Consider the following 19,799-nt stretch of genomic DNA (forward strand, 5'->3'; position numbering starts at 1 on the left):
TGGGTGGTGTCATTAGGGTGCTGTGGGTGGTGCCACTGGGGTGCTGTGGGTGGTGTCATTAGGGTGCTGTGGGTGGTGTCATTAGGGTGCTGTGGGTGGTGCCACTGGGGTGCAGCGGGGGTGCAGTAGGTCTCCCTAACGCTGACCTCCTCCTGGGGCCCCGGGGCCTGTCTCTGCCATGCCTCCAGCTGCAGCTCCATCTCCCGCCGCACCTCCTCGGGGTCCTCCTGCCGTTTCTATGGAAACACAGACAGACAGTCAACAGTGCATCACCATGACTACCTGATGAAGGGTAAAACTTTTAAAAACGTAAAACCGTTTTAAAACGACAGTGAAAACTGACAGTCAGTAAGGAGCAGGGGGGGGTTCAGGGGGCGTCTTGCTCAAGGACGGCCGCTGCCATTGGTGTCAAACCCACAGCCGCTGCACTGGGAGTGGAACCCGGTTGGTCCGCGTCAAAGTTGACCTCTGAGTGTGAGCGAGTGATTAGGTGTGTGTGTGTATACGTGTGTGTGTGTGTTTGTACGCGCGTGCGTGTCAGAACGTGCGTGCGTGTGTACGTGTACACGTGTGCTTGTTTGTGTGCGCGTGTGTGTGTGCGTGTGCGTACGTGTGTGTGTCCGTGCATGCGTGTCAGAACGTGCGTGCGTGTGTGCGTACGTGTGTGTGTGTGTGTACGTGCGTGTGTGTGTGGGTGTGTACGTGTGCACGTGTGTGTGTGCGTGCGTATCTGTGTGCGTGCGTGTGTGCGTGCGTGCGCGTACGTGTGTACGTGTGTGTGTGTGTGCAGGTGTGTGTGTATGTGTGCGTGTGTGTGTGCGTGTGTGTGTGTGTGTGTGTGTACATGTGTGTGTGTACGTGTGCGTGTGTGCGTACGTGTGTGTGTGTACGTGTGCGTGCGTGTGTGTGTGGGTGTGTACGTGTGCACGTGTGTGTGTGCGTGCGTGTCTGTGTGCGTGCGTGTGTGTGTGCGTGCGTGCGCGTACGTGTGTGTGTGTGTGTGCAGGTGTGTGTGTATGTGTGCGTGTGTGTGCGTGTGTATGTGTGTGTGTGTGTACATGTGTGTGTGCGTGCGTGCGTGCGTGCGTGCGCGTGTGTGTACATGTGTGTGTGTGTGCGTACCTCGGGGATCTCCATCAGCAGCTCTGGGGCCGTGTGGATGGTGGACTCGGTGGTCCGGTCGCGCCGCTCCTCCTCCTCATCTCTCCCCTCCTTCATCTCCTCCTCCTCCTCCTCCTCCTGCCTCCTCTTCAGCTCCACCTCCCCGCCGTCCAGCCCTGACGGAGGGGGGGGGCGGGTGGAGGTTAATACACTCAATACATCAATACATAGACACACGTCAAACAAGCACACACACGCACACACACACACACACACACACACACGCACACACACACACACACACACACACACACACACAGGGAATCGAACCCTCAACCCTCAGCCTGCTGGTCTGTGAGTGATGTAGTGATGAAGATGTGGTGATGAAGATGTATTGATGAAGACGTGGTGATGAAGACGTGGTGATGAAGATGCGGTGATGAAGATGTAGTGATGAAGACGTGGTGATGAAGACGTGGTGATGAAGACGTGGTGATGAAGATGTAGTGATGAAGACGTAGTGATGAAGACGTAGAGATGAAGATGTAGTGATGAAGATGTGGTGATGAAGATGTGGTGATGAAGATGTAGCGATGAAGATGTAGCGATGAAGATGTAGCGATGAAGATTTGGTGTGAAGATGTAGCGATGAAGACGTAGTGATAAAGATGTAGTGCTGAAGATGTGGTGATGAAGACGCCCCACCCTTCTTGGAGCTCTTGGTGGAGTCCAGCTGCTCCGGCTTCAGCTCCTGGTCCTCTGAGGCCTTCAGCTGCTCCTCCTGCTCCCCCGTATCCATGGCAACGTCCTCCTCCTCCTCGCAGTCCTGCTCCTGCTGGGGGCCGGCAGGTTTCTGCTGCTCGGCACTCGCCACGTCTGAAAGCCCAGGCACAGCGGGGAGCGTGACGCTAGCGTTAGCATAGCCCAGTGAACGTCCTCACAGGATCATCAGAGCATCATTCAACCCCCTGGCCCAGCGTCTACGCTGAGAGGTCAGTGAGCTACAACGGCTGGCTAGCATCAACAGTTAGCGATCCTCAACGGCTGGCTAGCAACAACAGTTAGCTAGGTACAAGGTTTGACTAGCATCAACAGTTAGGGGGCTACAACGGTTGGCTAGCATTAACAGTTAGCGAGCGACAACTGCTGGCTAGCATCAACAGTTAGCGAGCTACAACGGCTGGCTAGCATCAACAGTCAGCGAGCGACAACGGCTGGCTAGCATCAACAGTTAGCGAGCTACAATGGTCATAGCCTCCGCAGTCAGTTATCCTGGCGACTAGCCGGTGACTGTTAGTTAGCGTCCACACCCAGCGGGGGTTCCAGGGTTCCTCACCGTAGGTCTGCGTGTCGTAGTCGGCCTCGCCCTGCTTCACATGCTCGTACAGGTCCGACTCCTGCCGGGCCTCGGGGTTCCGCCGGTCCTCCGCGCGGTCCTCAGAGTTCTCCACGGTCCGCAGCCGCTTGTTGACGCGCTCGTTCTCGTCGCCCGTCGACCGCTCGTTGTCCGCCTGCCCCGGCTTCCGCTTGAAGCTCTGGGAGAACCGGGAACCAGAGGAGGTCAGCGTGGTTCTAAAGGAGTCACACCTGGGGGCTCGTGTCTGGCTGTGGTTCTAAGGACTTTTACCTAGGTGCCTGGTTGTGGTTCTAGAGGACTGGTACCTCGGTGCCTGTGTCTGTGGTTCTAAAGGACTGGTACCTCGGTGCTTGTGTCTGTGGTTCTAGAGGACTGGTACCTCGGTGCTTGTGTCTGTGGTTCTAAAGGACTGGTACCTGGGTGCCTGTGTCTGTGGTTCTAAGGACTGGTACCTGGGTCTTGTTTTGGGTCCGTTTCTGGGACGCCATCCTGGCTGTGAGTTTGGACTGGTGTCCCTCTGATTGGCTCGCGTCGGCTGCTCCACACCCATGTTCCTGAAGCGCACACGCAAAACACACACACGCGTGAGCTATTGGTACCAGAAGGTTTGAGAACATTCTGGACCAGAGGGTCTAGAACGTTCTTGTCAGATGAGCTTCAGGAATGTTCTGGACTAGAAGATTCTAATGGGAGGAGGTTCTACTATGGTTAAGGCCAGAAGGTTCTAGGAAGTTCTAGTCAGAGGAGGTTCTAGAAGGTTCTGGCACAGAAGGTTCTAGGACGTTCTAGTCAGAGGAGGTTCTGGACCAGAAGGTTCTAGGACGTTCTAGTCAGAGGAGGTTCTGGACCAGAAGGTTCTATGACGTTCTAGTCAGAGGAGGTTCTAGAAGATTCTGGCCCAGAAGGTTCTAGGACGTTCTAGTCACAGAAGGTTCTGGACTAGAAGGTTCTAGGACGTTCTAGTCAGAGGAGGTTCTGGCCCAGAAGGTTCTAGAACGTTCTAGTCAGAGGAGGTTCTGGACCAGAAGGTTCTAGAACGTTCCAGTCAGGAGGTTCTGGCGGTTCCGTACCTCCTTGGCCTGGTCGCGCTCCGACGCCTCCCCGGCCAGCTCCACCGCCGTCTCGCTCTGGACGTTCTGCTCGCTGGTCTGCCCGTCGGCGCTGTGCTCCTTCCTCTCCTCAGACTCCGGCTGCTCCTGGTCGTCTGCTCCCTCCTCCTTCTCCGGCTCCTCCTCCTGGGAGCGAGACACAGCAGGGGGTGAACGTGGACACCGGTTAGGGCTTTCGTTGATCAGTGAAGTCCCTTTGGATGGAAGCGTCTGCGGAGGCCTGAATAGTAAAGGGCCAACGAAGGGTAGAACCCACCTTGGGGTCCTGTCCTCTGTCGTTGGGGACGGCCAGATCCTCCTCTTTCCCAGCCTCCTGCCCGTTCTCCTCCTCCTCCTCCGCCGCCGCCGCCGCCTCTTCCTCTTCGTTCTTGACCTGGTCTGCTTTCTCCTCGTCCGTTTTCTCCTCTCCTCCCTCCTTCCCCTCCTCCTCCTCCTCAGCCTTGGCCTCCTGACCGTTCTCCTCTGCTGATTGGTCGGGCTGGTCGTCCATCTCCTCCTCCCCCTCCTTGTCCCCGCCCTCCTTCTCGTCCAGGGTCATGGGCTGCTCCTCGATGTCTAGCGGGTTCTCTTCTGGGAAAAAGGAGGAGAACAGATATGTTGAGACCGGCCCCAGACTGCCGTTCACCTCCCCCTCCACTAGAGGGCCCCATACTGCCATTCACCTCCCCTCCACTAGAGGGCCCCATACTGCAGTTAAACTCTCCTCCATTAGAGGGTGCAACAGTAGAATAAAAACAGCTGCAACACTACAGAGGATTATCTTAAGGTTCCTCTTCCTCACCGTCTCCCTCCTCGTCTTCGTCCCCGTCCTGGGGGTCTTGCTGGTCCAGGTTCAGCTCATCTGGGAGGTCCATGGCCTCAGGCTCCGGCTTCTTGTCCTGCTTCCCGTGGAACGGGTCCACCTCGTTCTCGTCAAATTCCCTCTGAGGGACAAGGAGAGGAGGGGTGAGACACACATCAAGCACACAGGAAGTACTCATGTGTACTTCCATGTACAGGAATAAAGATGGACGATAAGATAAGATAGACCCTTAGCCAGAGACACAATCATTTAGATCCGAACCTCGTCTCCTTGTTCGTGGATCTTCTCCTTCTCCTCCTGCTCCATCTGCTCCTCCTGGTCCTCGTTCTTCTGGTTCTCCTTCTTGTTCTCCGCCGCGTCCTGGTTGTCGTCTTTGGCCACCAGTTCAGACTCCGTCTGCAGGAGGAGAACAACACACACCGGTCTCAGGAGAAGGCAGAGCCAAGAGTCCAGGTGTTCCTTCATCAGTGGCCCCGCGGACCATAGGGTTCCCTTAGACCCCGGCGCGGTCAGGGTCGGGGTCTAGTAGGACCGTGGACCACAGGGTTCCCTTAGACCCCGACGCGGTCAGGGTCGGGGTCTAGTAGGACCGCGGACCACAGGGTTCCCTTAGACCCCGACGCGGTCAGGGTCGGGGTCTAGTAGGACCGTGGACCACAGGGTTCCTACTGGACCTTGACGTGATCAGAGTCGACTACATAGAGCGCTTTAGAAGATGCACTAGAAATATGAAATATTAATTAGAAGTAGCAGCAGTCCCAGTACTAAATAAGTATATACGTGTCAAATGTAAAGCCTTAACAGAGAGCTGAAAACGGGACAGTCAGCACACCTAATCTCTAGAGACACGTCACTTCAGATGACCAGGTGGTCTACACCAGGTGGTCTACATCAGGTGGTCTACATCAGGTGGTGTACATCAGGTGATCTACATCAGGTGATCTACATCAGGTGATCTAGAAGGCCCACCAGCCACCACTTCCCTCTGACGATTGTAATTATTGTAAGCGGCTTTGGATGAAAGTGTCTGCTAAGCGCCCTGACTCTGAATGTACCAACCTGGTCCATTCCCTGGCCGAACTCGTCCTCTTTGTCACTCCCGTCCTGGTCGCCCTCCTCGTCATCCTCGTCGCCCCACATCCTCTCGTCCAGGGTCTCGGTCTGACCCTCCCCCAGGTCCCCCATCTTCTTATCCAGCTCCTCCTCCTCCTCCTTGTCCGAATCGTCTTCATCGTCTGAGGAAACACGTTGATTTAAACGTCTATCGAGTTATATGACGAATTTAGGACTACACTACAGGTGTGATGAGTTTAGAACTATAGTACAGGTGGGATGAGTTAAACTACAGTACAGGTGTGATGAGTTTAACTACGGTACAGGTGTGATGAATTTAGAACTACATTACAGGTGTGATGAGTTTAGAACTACAGTACAGGTGAGTCTAGAACTACAGTACAGGTGGGATGAGTTAAACTACAGTACAGGTGTGACCGTTTAAAACTACAGTACAGGTGTGATGGGTTTAAAACTACAGTACAGGTGTGATGGGTTTAGAACTACAGTACAGGTGAGTTTAACTACAGTACAGGTGTGTATAAGCGGTACCTTTCTCCTCCCCGTCTCCGTCGTGCATCTGGCCGTCAAAGTCGTCCGTCATCTCGATGGCGTCGTCCTCCGCCTTGATGTCTCCCTTCTCCTCTGGCTGCTCCTCCTTCTCCTGGCCCTCCTGGAAGGTGTCCTCCACCTGGGAGAGGGCAGAGGTTAGGACCCGCTGGAGACAGCTTCTGGTCTCCGTGGAGGTCTGGGGGTGGCTGCAGTGGCCCCCCACCCCTGGGGGCCAGCACCCACCCTAGTGGGTTCCCCTCGTGGGTTCCCCTCGTGGGTTCCCCTAGTGGCTCCCCCTAGGGGACTGACAGTTGAATAGATCTCTGATGGAGTATATGAAAGGTTGCATAAATGGTCCTGAATATAACTAATTACAATTCCTGACATCTTAAGAGTTTCACTTTCACTTTTTATCCCATAATAATAAAACAAACAGCGAGCACTACATGCTACTGCTACACTGCAGGATGGGATGGGACTTTATTCATCCCAGAAGGGAAACTCTGGGACTCTGAAACCTTACATCTATCGTCTACTAGCAGAGGGAGGCGTTCAGGTCACCTGGTCTTCATTCTCGATCTTGTCGCTGACGTCTTTGGCTCCCTCCCCCTCTCCGATGCCTCCGCCCTCGTAGTCGTGGAAGTCTGTGGATCCTTCTCCCTCTCCCCCCATCAGCTCCTGGGGCAGACAGAAGCCCTGCAAGACGGGAAGGGGTTGGTAGTCATTGCGCCGTACATTAAGACATCTCCAAAGGTCTACATTAACGTCGTAGATTCAGAAAGGATTGACTTTATGTTTTGATGACGGTTTCAGTTTACTTTAGCTTGTATTTTAAGCTATCAGTATTAGACTTTTATGTTAGCCTTTGACCTTTAACTTAAGCCTTTAATGTTAACTTATATCTTCAGCTTTTCACATTAACGCCAACATTTTTTTAACCGCAGCCTTAAACTTTAGCATTGCGCCCAAACGTAGCTAGCCCCAGCTCATTATCAATCCCAGAGTTAGCCTAGCATGACTCGGCCCTAGCTGAACACAGTTCCGGGCTGTACCTTCTGGGCTAGCTCGGTGAAGATGCTGGCCAGGACGGAGAGCAGCTTGCCGGTGCTGCGGTGGGCCCCCAGCGACACCGCCACGTAGTAGCGGACCAGGTCGGAGTAGACCCCCAGCATGGGCTCCAGACGCAGCAGAGACCTGCATGCCTCGCTCAGCTCCTGGGTAACGAGAACCACATCAGAATCACACAGAACCACACAGAACCACATTAGAACCACACAGAACCACATCAGAACCACATTAGAACCACACAGACCACATCAGAACTGTTTTTAGTTTTTTTACTTTTAAGTCGCTTTGGATAAAAGCGCCTGCTAAACACCCTCAATGTAAATGTAAATGTTACGCTCATTCTCCTCCAGTGAGTCCTCCTCTTGGCGTTGTGTTGGACATGAGGTTAACCTCCAGCCAGACGACAGTCAATGGTTTCAGTGTGTGTGTCGGTCCCCATAAACCTGTGTTCCAGAGTGTGCGTGTCGGTCCCCATAAACCAATCTTTCGGTTTGTGTGTTTTGGTCCCCATAAAACAGTTTTTCAGTGTGTGTGTGTGTCGGTCCACATTAACTAGTGTTTCAGAGTGTGAGTGTGTGTCGGTCCGCATAAACCAGTGTTTCAGTGTGTGGGTCAGTCCCAATAAACCAGTGTTTCAGTGTGTGTGTGTCGGTCCCCATTAAACAGTGTTTCAGAGTGTGTGTATGTCGGTCCCAATAAACAGTGTTTCAGAGTGTGTGTGTCCTACCTGGAGCTGCTGGGGCTGGCAGGCGTCCCGCTGGGTCCTCAGTCTGCCCAGCAGGCTGCTGAGGTCCCCGCTGACGCCCCCTAGGGAGAGGGCGTCCACCTCCGCAGACAAGTCCTCCTCCAGGAGGCGCGTCAGGTGTCCGGCCTTCAGGAGGTCCTCTTGAGGCTCCTCCTCCTCCTCCTTCTCTCCGTCCTCTTCGTCGCTCTCTAATGTACAGAGTGAGGAAGAGCGAGTGAGCACAGCCCATCAACAACTTTAGAGCTTTTTGAGAGCTTGTCTAAATCTTGGAGAGTACAAAGTACTAGTTAGATAAACCGGTAACTAATTACGTTGGTAGTGGAAGGCAATGATGCCCCCTGCTGGTCAGGAGGGAAACCATTCAGAAACCGTCTAGGAATCAGAAACATTGACTGAAGGTCTTCCACACCAACATGTCTTTATACAACAGTGCTGTACTACATACATGTCGGGAGTGTTGCAGTACTGCCCCCTACAGGTGAATCGGGGGAACTGTAATCCAGAGCTATAGGAGCGTGGCTGACCTCTCTTAGGCTCCTTGGGTTTGTCCTGGCACTGCTCCCTCCTCTTCACCAGAGCCTGGACGGCACACAGGATCCTGGTGATGGTCTGCTCCACCTCCGAGGAGAACCCGGCGCTGAAGACCGCTTCAGGACCTGGACCCAGAACCCAAGACCCAACACTCAGTACAGAGTCACAATGCTGGGAAGGGTGAATACCTGACCCTGGTGTGAATGTGTGAATGAATGGGTGACTGTGTATGAATGGGTGAATATGGAGGCTGAACACGTCACCCCGGTGTGCATGTGTGAATGAATGGGTAACTGTATGAATGGGTGAATGTGGAGGCTGAAAACCTGACTCTGGTGTGAATGTGTGAATGAATGTGTGACTGTGTATGAATGGGTGAATGTGGAGGTTAAACACCTGACCCTGGTGTGAATGTGTGTACGTGTGAATGAATGGGTGATTGTGTGAATGTGAAGGGTGAACATCTGACCCTTGTATGAATGGGTGAATGTGAAGGATGAACACCTGACCCTGTTGTGATGTGTGTATGAATGGGTGAATGTGTTGAAGGCTGAACGCTTGACCCTGTTGTGAATCTGTGTATTAATGTATGAATGTGTGAATGTGTATGGATGGGTGTATGTGAAGGCTGAAAACCTGAACCTGATGTGACTGTGTATGAATGGGTGAATGTGTTGAAGGCTGAACAGCCGACCCTTGTGTGACTGTGTATGAATGGTTGATTGTGTTGAAGGCTGAACAGCTGACCCTGGTGTGACTGTGTATGAATGGGTGATTGTGTTGAAGGCTGAACAGCCGACCCTGGTGTGACTGTATGAATGGGTGATTGTGTGTATGAATGTGTGAATGTGTCGAGGGCTGAAGGCAGCGTACCCGCGGTCCCGGGTCCCGGGGCGGCGAGCGTCCGGTCCTTCCAGGCGGTCCACTCCCCCGCGCAGACGTCTAGCTCCGCCCTCAGGTAGCGGAGGCTCTGGGCGATGGCGGGCCGGCTGTCGGCTCCGCCCACGCACACCGCCGGGGAGAACAGCTGCTCCACCTCGCCCATCCCGGTCGCCACGGCGCCCAGCCGCTCCAGACCGGACCGGACCGCCGCGAAGTGGGTCCTGGGGGGGGCAAAGAGACGGCGTGATGGGACCGTTGGGTTCATGAGGAGGTGTGGTTCTGCCTAGGTTATAACGCGTGGGACGATAATCAGATTTTTAATGGCAGCAAACAGTGAAATGGAGCCTTAGAATAAAGCTCTAGAACGCTCTAGAAGCTTTTCATGGCTCCGGTTCTACCATGTCTGTGGAAGTTTCCAAGCCGTGTGTGTAAGGTTCTACGACGTTAGTGTTCTAAGGCGTCTGTGAAATGGTTCTAAGACGTTTTGAATGTTCCCAGGCGTGTGTTGAAGGTTCTAAGACGTGTGTGGCTGGTTCTAAGACGTGTGTGGAAGGTTCTAAGTCATGTGTGGGAGGTTCTATGGCGTGTTTGGGAGGTTCTAAGACGTGTGTTGGAGGTTCCCAGACGTGTGTGGGAGGTACTAAGTCGTGTGTGGGAGGTTCTCAGACATCTGTGGGAGGTTCTATGGCGTGTGTGGGAGGTTCTATGGTGTGTTTGGGAGGTTTTAAGTCGTGTTTGGGAGGTTCTAAGTCGTGTTTGGGAGGTTCTAAGACGTGTGTGGGAGGTTCTAAGACGTGTGTGGGAGGTTCTAAGTCGTGTTTGGGAGGTTCTAAGTCGTGTTTGGGAGGTTCTAAGTCGTGTGTGGGAGGTTCCCAGTCGTGTTTCGGAGGTTCTAAGTCGTGTTTGGGAGGTTCTTAGTCGTGTGTGGGAGGTTCCGGAGGGTTCCGGAGGGTTCCTCACCAGCTGTGCAGCGTCCCCGGCGCCGTCTCCCGCTCCGCCCCGTCCAGCTCCGCCCCCAGCCTGCGGGTCTCCCCCAGCAGCTGCTCCACGGCCCGGCTGGCCTTCAGCCAGGCCGCGTCCCCCCGCCGCATCAGACAGCCGGCGGGCTGCCGGTGGTCCGCCAGCGGGGTGAGGCAGCGGGGGGTGGGCGGGCCCAGGCCGGGGGTCTCCGTGTTCTGGAGGTCCTCCGGGCAGCAGTGCAGCAGCCAGAGCAGCTGCTGGAGCAGCAGGCCCGTCTGGGAGGCCAGGGCCCGGCCGCGCCGCAACCAGGCCCCCAGGGGCCCCTGGGGCGGAAGGGCCCCGCACGCCGCCGCCTCCGCCGACGCCTCCTCCACCTGCTGCTCCGCCTCCGGGCGGAGGGTCTGGAGGCTCTGGCGGAGGCCCTGGATGCTATCCGTTAGCCTCCTGAAGAGAGAGAGGGGGTGGGGGGTGGTGAGACGGAGGATGAAGACTCAGACCTCAATAGTTCCATCCTCCCTTTCACACATTCGTGTGAAAGGGAGGATGGAACTATTGAGGTCTGCCGCACGGCTGCCAGGCCCAGCGGGGGGGCTCACTGGGGTTCAAGGGTGTAGTGTGTGAGATTGGCCAGCAGGGGGCCCCTACCTGAGGTGGGGGGCTCACTTGGACTCATTGGGGGTGTAGTGTGTGAGATTGGCCAGCAGGGGGCCCTACCTGAGGTGGGGGGCTCGTTGGGGTTCAGGGTGTTGTGTGTGAGATTGGCCAGCAGGGGGCCCTACCTGAGGTGGGGGGCTCGTTGGGGTTCAGGGTGTTGTGTGTGAGATTGGCCAGCAGGGGGCCCTACCTGAGGTGGGGGGCTCGTTGGGGTTCAGGGTGTTGTGTGTGAGATTGGCCAGCAGGGGGCCCTACCTGAGGTGGGGGGCTCGTTGGGGTTCAGGGTGTTGTGTGTGAGATTGGCCAGCAGGGGGCCCTACCCGAGTTGGGGGGGGGGGCGCGCACTGGGACTCACTGGGGGTGTAGTGTGTGAGATTGGCCAGCAGGGGGCCCTACCTGAGGGTCACCCAGTGCTGGGTGAGGGAGGCCAGGCGTCCTCTCTGCCTCAGCAGCAGCTTGAAGAGGTGGGAGGAGAAGCCCTTACAGCGGTCCATGTTCCCCAGACCCAGCTCCTACAGAACACATACACACACACACACACACACGCACGGTTAAATATCTCACACACAATATACGTCATGGTTAGCTTAATGTGAGTGGCAAGTGTGCTAGCATAATGGCTAGCATGACGGCTGGACTACTATGCAGTGAGATGTTGGAGGTTAGCATGACGATTGAGTCTGATTTCAGCCTGGGTCAGTGGGGGTCAGCGGGGGTCAGTGTGCGGCGTGGGGGTGGACCTTGGCGGCGGTCTGCAGGGCGGTCTGAAGGGCGCTCCTGCGGGCCCACGACCTGAAGTAGTACGTCTGACAGCCGTCCCACGCAGACGACAGCTCTGAGAACAGCCTGGGGAGACACGAGACGAGGTTACACGCTGAGGTCACATGACACGTTTACATCCTGAGGTCACATGACCTGTTCACATCCTGAGGTCACATGACACGTTTACACCCTGAATTAGAGGTCACATGACACGTTTACACCCTGAACTAGAGGTCACATGACACGTTTACACCCTTAACTAGAGGTCATATGACGCGTTTACACCCTGAACTAGAGGTCACATGACACGTTTACACCCTCAGCCTGAGGTCACATGACACGTTTACATACTGAGGTCACATGACCTGTTCACATCCTAAGGTCACATGACACGTTTACACCCTGAACTAGAGGTCACATGACACGTTTACACCCTGAACTAGAGGTCACATGACACGTTTACACCCTGAACTAGAGGTCACATGACACGTTTACACCCTGAACTAGAGGTCACATGACACGTTTACACCCTGAACTTGAGGTCACATGACGTGTTTACACCCTGAACTAGAGGTCACATGACGCGTTTACACCCTGAACCCCCCGGTACGTACGTCTTCTCCGCCGGCCCCTGGGCGTGGGCGGGGCTGAGGACCTTGTTGAGGACGGTGTTCATCTCCAGGGGGGCCATGCACAGCGTGTTCTCGGGGCCCACGGCGCGGCTCCAGGTCAGGCCCTTACGGTACGACAGACCTGGAACCCAGCAGGACACGAGAGGCAGGGGTCAGAGGAACGCAGGAACCCCCCGAGGGCTCTGGGCTCAAGACCCTCAAGACCCTTCATCTAGTTAACTTTGTTACAAGGCGGTGTTGGTTTTACATTTTCAGCATTTCTATGTTCAATGTATCACACCTGTATGTTAAGGAGCATCTTTAACAGGTGTGTGTGTATATGTCACCTATAGCTCAGAGCATAGTGAACAGAGACAGACAGAGAGACCGAGAGAGAGAGACAGAGACAGAGACAGAGACAGAGACAGACAGACAGACAGACAGAGAGAGAGACTGAGTGACAGAGAAAGAGAAACAGAGAGAGAGACGGAGAGAGAGACGGAGAGAGAGACGGAGAGAGAGAGAGTGAGAGAGAGAGAGAGAGAGAGAGAGAGAGAGAGAGAGAGACGGAGAGAATCTCACCTATGTCTCGGAGCATCTTGAAGAGGTCGGACAGCGCCCTCTGCTTCTGCTGCAGGATGTGCTTGACCTCCGACTGCTGCTTCTCCTTCTCCGCCGAGGCGTCCACCGCCAGGCCCTGCAGGTCGCGCAGGTTGCTGATGATCTCACCTGGAGACCGGAGGAGACCGGAGGGGTTAGCCCAGCAGACTGTGAACATCTCACAGCTCCACATCCTGACACACTAAACACAAGCTCCACGTGTCTCAGAGCAGGGCTGTGGGCGACCACCAGCCGGCCCGGGGATGTTTGTGAGGAGGAGGAGGAGGAGGAGGAGGGTTTGTACCGGTGAAGATGTCCAGGTCTTCAGCGAGCTCCGGGACCGGGTTCTTCTTCACCAGCTGGACACACATCTTCCTCATCTTCCTGGTGAGGACGGGGAGGCGGGCCTGCAGCGAGGACCCCTCCTCCTCCGGAGCCTCCGTCTGAGGAACACAGAGGAACGTCAGACGGCTCAGCTCAGGGCACATAATTCACATATTAAATCATACTTCGTATTCTTCCAAAAAACCAACCTTAGTACCACACTTAAACTAAATGAACAATGTTGGGAAGAAAACTCATTCAAATAGCAACAGGGGGTCAGGATGGGGTCAGGGTGCGGTCAGGTTGGGGTCAGGATGAGGTCAGGGTGGGGTCAGGGTGGGGTCGTGGCCCGGCTAGGATCAGAACCTCTCACTCGAGAAGGCCCACAGCTAGAGGTTCGCCTCGGGGTTCGAACCCAGAACCTTCCAGCAGGGACCATAACCCCCAGTCTACCCAGGCCACATCTCTACCTTTAAAATGTGTTTCATCATATAAAGTGATACATCACAGTGTATTGAACGTGTATATCATGGCGCTGTCTTGCCTGCAGTTCCCGGCCCCGGCCAGGGAGGGCGCTCTTCAGGGCCAGGTGGACGCGCTGGATGGGCGTCTGCTCGGGGTTGTCGTCCACGCTGTCCAGCCGGGCGCCGCTCCCCTCCTCCACCAGAGAGGGCGCACACGGCGCGCTCAGCGCCTCCTCCAGCTTCTTCACGAACTTGAACAGAGTCCTGGGGAGGACCACAGAAGAAGAGATTAACATAGAATACAGGGTAGAAGAGGAGCAGGAGCAGGGAACTAGTGACATAGAAGAGAACTATAATAGGTCACCAGTGGGTCTTCTCCACAGACTGTATCCTCATGTCAGTGTTATATTATGGTCTGTATGAGCTCACCTGTGGGTCTTCTCCACAGACTGTTTGATGGACCAGAAGCTGACGTCGTTCCACCTGGAGATCTTCACAAAGTCCTGAGGTGGAGAAAGACACTCGTTGACGTTACCACGGTAACCGAGCAACTGTTCATTGGATGTTTAGATTACCAAGGTAACCGGGCAACTGTTGTTTAGATGATTACGTTACCAAGGTAACTGAGCAACTGTTGTTTAGATGATTACATTAGCACGGTAACCGGGCAACTGATGTTTAGATGATTACATTAGCACGGTAACCGAGCAACTGTTGTTTTGATGTTTAAATTACCACGGTAACCGAGCAACTGTTTAGCTGTTGACATTACCATAGTAACCATAGAGGGGCCGTTTTGACGTTGAGCACTGGTAAGCTAGAGCTAGGGGCTGGTGAACAGAAAACCAAGATGGCCCCCGAGGGAAACCAGGTGTAGCCAGGTGTCTGAGCCAATCAGAGAGGAGGAGGAGAGGGTCAGAGGAGGGGGAGGGGGTCACCTTCAGCTCCTTCTCGATGGGCGTTCTGATCTGGGCCACCTTGGCCTGGATGCCTCCGGAGAACTGGAGGTAGTAGGTGTGGAGGTTCCACAGCAGGCTGGTCACCGGCTCTGGGGAGAGAGCACAGGCTGGTGACCGACTGACAGAGGAGGAGACCTGGTCCGCCGTGGTGAGCACCACGCCACAGGTGGGGTTCCACCGTGTTGTGTAGCGTTTAGGGACGTTGTGCCGCGTGGTGATGTGTTACGTTCTGCGTTAGTACGTGTCATGTCAGTGTGCGTCATGTTCCTTGTGTAGTCATCCTACCGTTTCCAGGCTGTGAGGAGAGAAGCATTAGATTGTGTGCGCTAGAGTGTGAGTCTGAATGAGTGAGTGAGTCTGTGAGAGAGTGAGGCTGTGAGAGTGAGTCTGTGCGTGAGAGTGGGGAGTGAGAGAGTGAGGAGTGAGTATGTGAGAAAGTGAGAGAGTGAGTGAGTATGTGAGAAAGTGAGAGAGTGAGTGAGTGGGTGAGAGAGTGAGAGAGAGTCTGTGAGTGAGAGTGGGGAGTGAGAGAGTGAGGAGTGAGTCTGTGAGAAAGTGAGAGAGTGAGTGAGTGGGGGAGAGAGAGTCTGACAGTGAGAGTGGGGAGTGAGTGAGTGAGTCTGTTAGAGTGAGAGAGTGAGTGAGTGAGTGAGTGAGAGAGAGAGTGAGAGAGAGTGGGGAATAAGTGAGTGAGTCTGTTAGAGTGAGTGAGTGAGTGAGTGAGTGAGTGAGTGAGTGAGTGAGTGAGTGAGTGAGGAGAGAGAGAGAGAGAGAGAGAGAGTGAGAGAGAGTGAGTGAGTGAGTGAGTAAGTAGTGAGTGAGTGAGTGAGTGAGTGAGTGAGTCTTACCTTTCCCGGGCTGTTGGGGCAGCAGCAGCAGGTGGCAGTGGAAGCTGAGCAGCATGGCCAGCCGGGTGGAGAACTGGCCCAGAGAGGAGCTCTCCATGAAGGACTGCAGGGTGGAGGTGATGGAGGCCAGGGTCAGACGCTCCACCACTTCCTCCTCTCCATCGCCCTCTTCTGGAGAACAAGGACATGGACAGGACACGAGAGAGAGAGAGAGAGAGAGAGAGAGAGAGAGAGAGAGACAGAGAAAGAGAGAGACAGAGAGAGACAGAGAGAGAGAGAGAGACAGAGAAAGAGAGAGAGAGAGACAGAGATAGACAGAGAGAGGGAGACAGAGAGAGAGAGAGAGACAGAGAAAGAGAGAGACAGAGAGAGACAGAGAAAGAGAGAGAGAGAGACAGAGAAAGAGAGAGAGAGAGACAGAGATAGACAGAGAGAGGGAGACAGAGAGAGACAGAGAGAGAGAGAGAGAGAGAGAGAGAGAGAGAGAGAGAGAGAGAGAGAGAGAGAGAGAGAGAGAGACAGAGAGAGAGAGAGAGACAGAGAAAGAGAGAGACAGAGAGAGACAGAGAGAGAGAGAGAGACAGAGAAAGAGAGAGAGAGAGACAGAGATAGACAGAGAGAGGGAGACAGAGAGAGAGAGAGAGACAGAGAAAGAGAGAGACAGAGAGAGACAGAGAAAGAGAGAGAGAGAGAGAGACAGAGATAGACAGAGAGAGGGAGACAGAGAGAGACAGAGAGAGAGAGAGAGAGAGAGAGAGAGAGAGACAGAGAAAGAGAGAGAGAGAGAGACAGAGAGAGACAGAGACAGAGACAGAGACAGAGAGAGACAGAGACAGAGAGACATGTAAGTTACAGATGTTACTCTCTGTGGTCCCTCCAGCTGCAGTGCCCGTCTCCCTGGAGGTTCAGTCGCTCATCACACACGCTTCAGCTTCAACAGAGGAGCATGCTGGTACCTGTCTCCTCCGGGGCGCTCTGCTCCTCCAGGTAGCGCTCCATCAGCTGGTAGATGGAGAACCAGTGGCGGGTGGAGCGCTCCGTGTGGCGCCGCAGGGCGTTGTCCAGGCTGTTGGACCAGCAGCTAGCGGGGGAAGCTAGTGTTAGACGGCTCACGCTTCCTTTAGCCTCCGCTACTTAGCGCATCTTTCAACTTAGCTTGTGATTCAATACAAAAACACTTCTGTGGCTGCTTCAAACTTGAAAAATAATTGTTATTTGGAAAAGTATTGAGTAGATTGTGTAGCTAAGTATCTGGCTGCTCTACCTGTAAGTTATGGACTTTGTAGCTAGCTCATAGCTAGGTTCCTGGTCCCATGTAGCTAGGTTTAAACTGTGGGCTCTTCCTGGAGTAACAGCAAACTAGTGGTAATGTCATAGCTAGGTGTCTAGCCATTAGGTAGCTAGGTACGTAAAGTAGCAGCGACAAGCTGTGTTAAACTACGTGACGCCAGGTTGAAGCAGCTAACCTGAGCTCCAGCTTGCGCCACTGGATGATGATCTGGGTGACAAGCTCCAGCTCTTTCCTCAGGGAGAGAGCGCGGCTGGCGTTGTTCTCCCAGTCCTGGAGGAGAGAGGGGCGGGTTAGCATGTAGCATGTAGCACGTAGCATGTAGCACGTAGCATGGGTTCAGGGTGGAGTCCTGGTATAAGGACTGTGAATCCAATAGCGAAGAAACTTAACTTAATTCAGATTAAATTATTATATAAATATAATAATTGATCCACAAGGAAATTGTGTTCTCTGACTTTATATTATTCCATTTATTATTATATTCTATCTTGAGCGGAGCAATTTTGGCGGTCAGGCCTTTAACAAGAACCTTTTCAATAAATACATTCCAAAAAAGAAAAAGAAAAAAGAAATATATAGCATGAAACATTAAAAAAGGCCATCAAATAATCACATATCTAAAATTATATGCCACTTTAAATGCTGGAATATTGCACATAAAATTGAAATCTAAAATATTTGTATATATCTATAAAACAACAATTGCCCACTTTAAGATCTAGGAAGGGACCATACCTGAGCTTTGCTGAGTAGGATCTCCATGCCGTTGAGGAACTTGGCCAGCGGGCTGGCCAGACTGAAGGACAGGATCCTGTCCATCACCACCAGGAGCTGGGAGGAAACATCTGGACGTTAGCAACGTGGTTGTCCTCTTCACCACTCATTAGGGAGCGAATGACAGAACAAGACATCGACCACGAACACCAATCACACGGGAGGCTGTTCCAATTTAACACGGAACCGGTTGACCAGAACTTGCCAGCCTTAACATTATTTTTATTTAAAAAGAAATGCAGTCAGAAATCTCCCACAATTCCAGGTACACATCGGCCAAGTACGGTCTTGAACCAGATGTTGGGGAATACTCCCATACATTACCCTGGCCCCTTCAAGACGGAAGTGAAAGTGAAAGTGAAGCCAAAGTGTAGCCAAAGTGAAACTGAAAGTGAATCCAAAGTGCAGCCAAAGTGAAAGTGGAAGCTAAAGTAAAACTGAAAGTAAAACTGAAAATGAAAGTGAAAGTGAAAGTGAAACTGAAAGTGAAAGTGAAAGTGAGGCCCAGGCCAAAGTCCCACCTGCAGCAGGGCCGGGTGCTCGGGCCACTCCTCCAGCCGCTGGTGCACGGCGGTCCTCAGCTGCTCCATGGCGGGCAGGCAGGCCCGGGCCTGGCTCATGTTGGGCTGCTGGTAGAAGTCGTAGGGCCCGTCTGTCTGCACCGTCAGCCCGCCCGGACCCTCGGAGCCCAGCACCGAGTGCTGCAGCACCGAGCCCAGGATCAGCTGACTGCCGGTGACCTGCTGGTCCATCTCAGAGTCTGGATTGGATACGACAGGAGAACAGATCAGGAAACCGCTAGTGAGCTAACCCTGGGGCCAGTTACCCCACACGGGTCTAGAGACCTGGGGTTCTGACCCGAGATAAGAACCATCGTAAAAATTAACGCAAGCCTAAAGCCTACAGGCAGAGACACGGGCTGGATTGATCTCAGATTAGATCAGATCAACTTTAGTCTCCAAAGCATTATAACAGATTTACTTTATGAATGAATATACATTTAAGTTCTAATATGGTTAAAGAATCCCAAACTATTATATTATGATGATTGGTGAGTGAGATTAGGTAAATACATTAATTGATTAAGGTTCCAACCAATCAGATGATAGAACACCATAAGCGTATCATAATTCCGACCTATCAGATGGTAGAAGCGTGACATCATGGGGGCAGCGATCTGATGGGAGGAGACCAGCGCCGTGATGTGGTCCTTGCTGTGATTGGCCGGCGGCGGGCTCTGGTACCATAGCGACTGAGCGAAGCCCAGACACAGGCGCTGGTGCACCTGTACCACCGTGTTCATGGCCGCCGGCGACAGGAAGTCGTCACCCGACGCCTCGTCGTTGGCCATCTCCTGTTCCTCTTCTTCTGTGTCCGTGGGGGCTTCCAGGGTGGGCTGCGATGTGATATCTGCAAAGTCCTGAGCACAGAGAACACCAAGGGGGCTTTTACTTTGAAATGGAAAGTGTGGTTTTGTTTTTTAAAATAGCAAACACAATACAGCGTAAGGTATTGGATGGTTCCAAGAACCAACGCAGAACCTCTTAGCTGTGAGGCAGCAGCGCAGCTAATGGTCAGCTTTAGCGGGTTAGCATGTAGCATGATGCTATCTTTAGCATAATCCTTGTGTGTAGCATGCAGCCATCATAAGCTTGCTGCTAAGATAATCAAACTACTAGTGTATAGCGTGCTGCTGACATTATTATTCTGCCATAGTAAGCATGCTGCTAGTGTGTAGCATGCTGCTATCATCAGCGTGCTGCTAGCATGATGCAAGCTGCTAACATTAGCATGCTTTTAGCGTGTAGCCTTCTGCTAACATTAGCATGCTGCTACATAAACGTGCTGCTAGCGTGTAGCCTGCTGCTAACATTAGCGTGCAGCTAGCCTGTATCATGCCGCTAACATTAGCGTGCTGCTAGCCTGTATCATGCTGCTAACATTAGCGTGCTGCTAGCCTGTATCATTCCGCTAACATTAGCGTGCTGCTAGCCTGTATCATGCTGCTAACATTAGCGTGCTGCTAGCCTGTATCATGCTGCTAACATTAGCATGCTGCTAGCACGTCACCTGCTGCCCCCATGAGCGTGCTGCTGTACCTTGTGGAAGCGGGGGAAGCTGCGTCTAAAGTCCTTCTCCTCCTGCTCCTCCTCCGTGAGGCCGTCTCCGTGCATGCGGCTGCGGTTGCGGTACAGGCTCGCCTCCTCCTTCTCCTTCTGCCGCTTCCGGGACTCCTCCTCGTCCCACGCGTTGACCAGCGCCTGAGGAGCACAAACACACCATGCTCATAGAAGTACTGCAGTAGTACACACTGCACCTCACTGTACGGTGACATTGGGGCCAGATTGGACT

General features: G+C 53.6%; 1 protein-coding gene across 1 annotated transcript in view; it reads right to left on the bottom strand.

The window, feature by feature from the left end:
• The window catches only part of mdn1 (midasin AAA ATPase 1), an 80,448-nt gene that overhangs the window by 6,293 nt on the left and 54,356 nt on the right, over nt 1-19,799 (bottom strand). The window contains exons 64-95 of the mRNA XM_079753300.1: nt 19,547-19,708; nt 18,585-18,867; nt 17,969-18,207; nt 17,409-17,504; nt 16,849-16,943; nt 16,339-16,463; nt 15,383-15,553; nt 14,514-14,623; nt 14,005-14,078; nt 13,656-13,839; nt 13,092-13,230; nt 12,770-12,916; nt 12,191-12,329; nt 11,555-11,660; nt 11,211-11,326; nt 10,161-10,604; nt 9,192-9,421; nt 8,312-8,443; nt 7,770-7,975; nt 7,027-7,188; nt 6,536-6,670; nt 5,975-6,113; nt 5,429-5,604; nt 4,631-4,765; nt 4,349-4,490; nt 3,824-4,137; nt 3,529-3,693; nt 2,911-3,012; nt 2,438-2,636; nt 1,807-1,977; nt 1,123-1,277; nt 147-236 (exon numbers count right to left, since the gene is read on the bottom strand). Of these exons, the coding sequence (XP_079609426.1) occupies nt 147-236; nt 1,123-1,277; nt 1,807-1,977; nt 2,438-2,636; nt 2,911-3,012; nt 3,529-3,693; nt 3,824-4,137; nt 4,349-4,490; nt 4,631-4,765; nt 5,429-5,604; nt 5,975-6,113; nt 6,536-6,670; nt 7,027-7,188; nt 7,770-7,975; nt 8,312-8,443; nt 9,192-9,421; nt 10,161-10,604; nt 11,211-11,326; nt 11,555-11,660; nt 12,191-12,329; nt 12,770-12,916; nt 13,092-13,230; nt 13,656-13,839; nt 14,005-14,078; nt 14,514-14,623; nt 15,383-15,553; nt 16,339-16,463; nt 16,849-16,943; nt 17,409-17,504; nt 17,969-18,207; nt 18,585-18,867; nt 19,547-19,708 (5,283 nt within the window). The remainder of the gene's footprint in view (nt 1-146; nt 237-1,122; nt 1,278-1,806; nt 1,978-2,437; nt 2,637-2,910; nt 3,013-3,528; nt 3,694-3,823; nt 4,138-4,348; nt 4,491-4,630; nt 4,766-5,428; nt 5,605-5,974; nt 6,114-6,535; nt 6,671-7,026; nt 7,189-7,769; nt 7,976-8,311; nt 8,444-9,191; nt 9,422-10,160; nt 10,605-11,210; nt 11,327-11,554; nt 11,661-12,190; nt 12,330-12,769; nt 12,917-13,091; nt 13,231-13,655; nt 13,840-14,004; nt 14,079-14,513; nt 14,624-15,382; nt 15,554-16,338; nt 16,464-16,848; nt 16,944-17,408; nt 17,505-17,968; nt 18,208-18,584; nt 18,868-19,546; nt 19,709-19,799) is intronic.

The sequence above is a fragment of the Pollachius pollachius genome (assembly GCF_949987615.1).
Source record: "Pollachius pollachius genome assembly, chromosome: 16".
In the NCBI taxonomy this organism is placed as follows: Eukaryota; Metazoa; Chordata; class Actinopteri; order Gadiformes; family Gadidae; genus Pollachius; species Pollachius pollachius.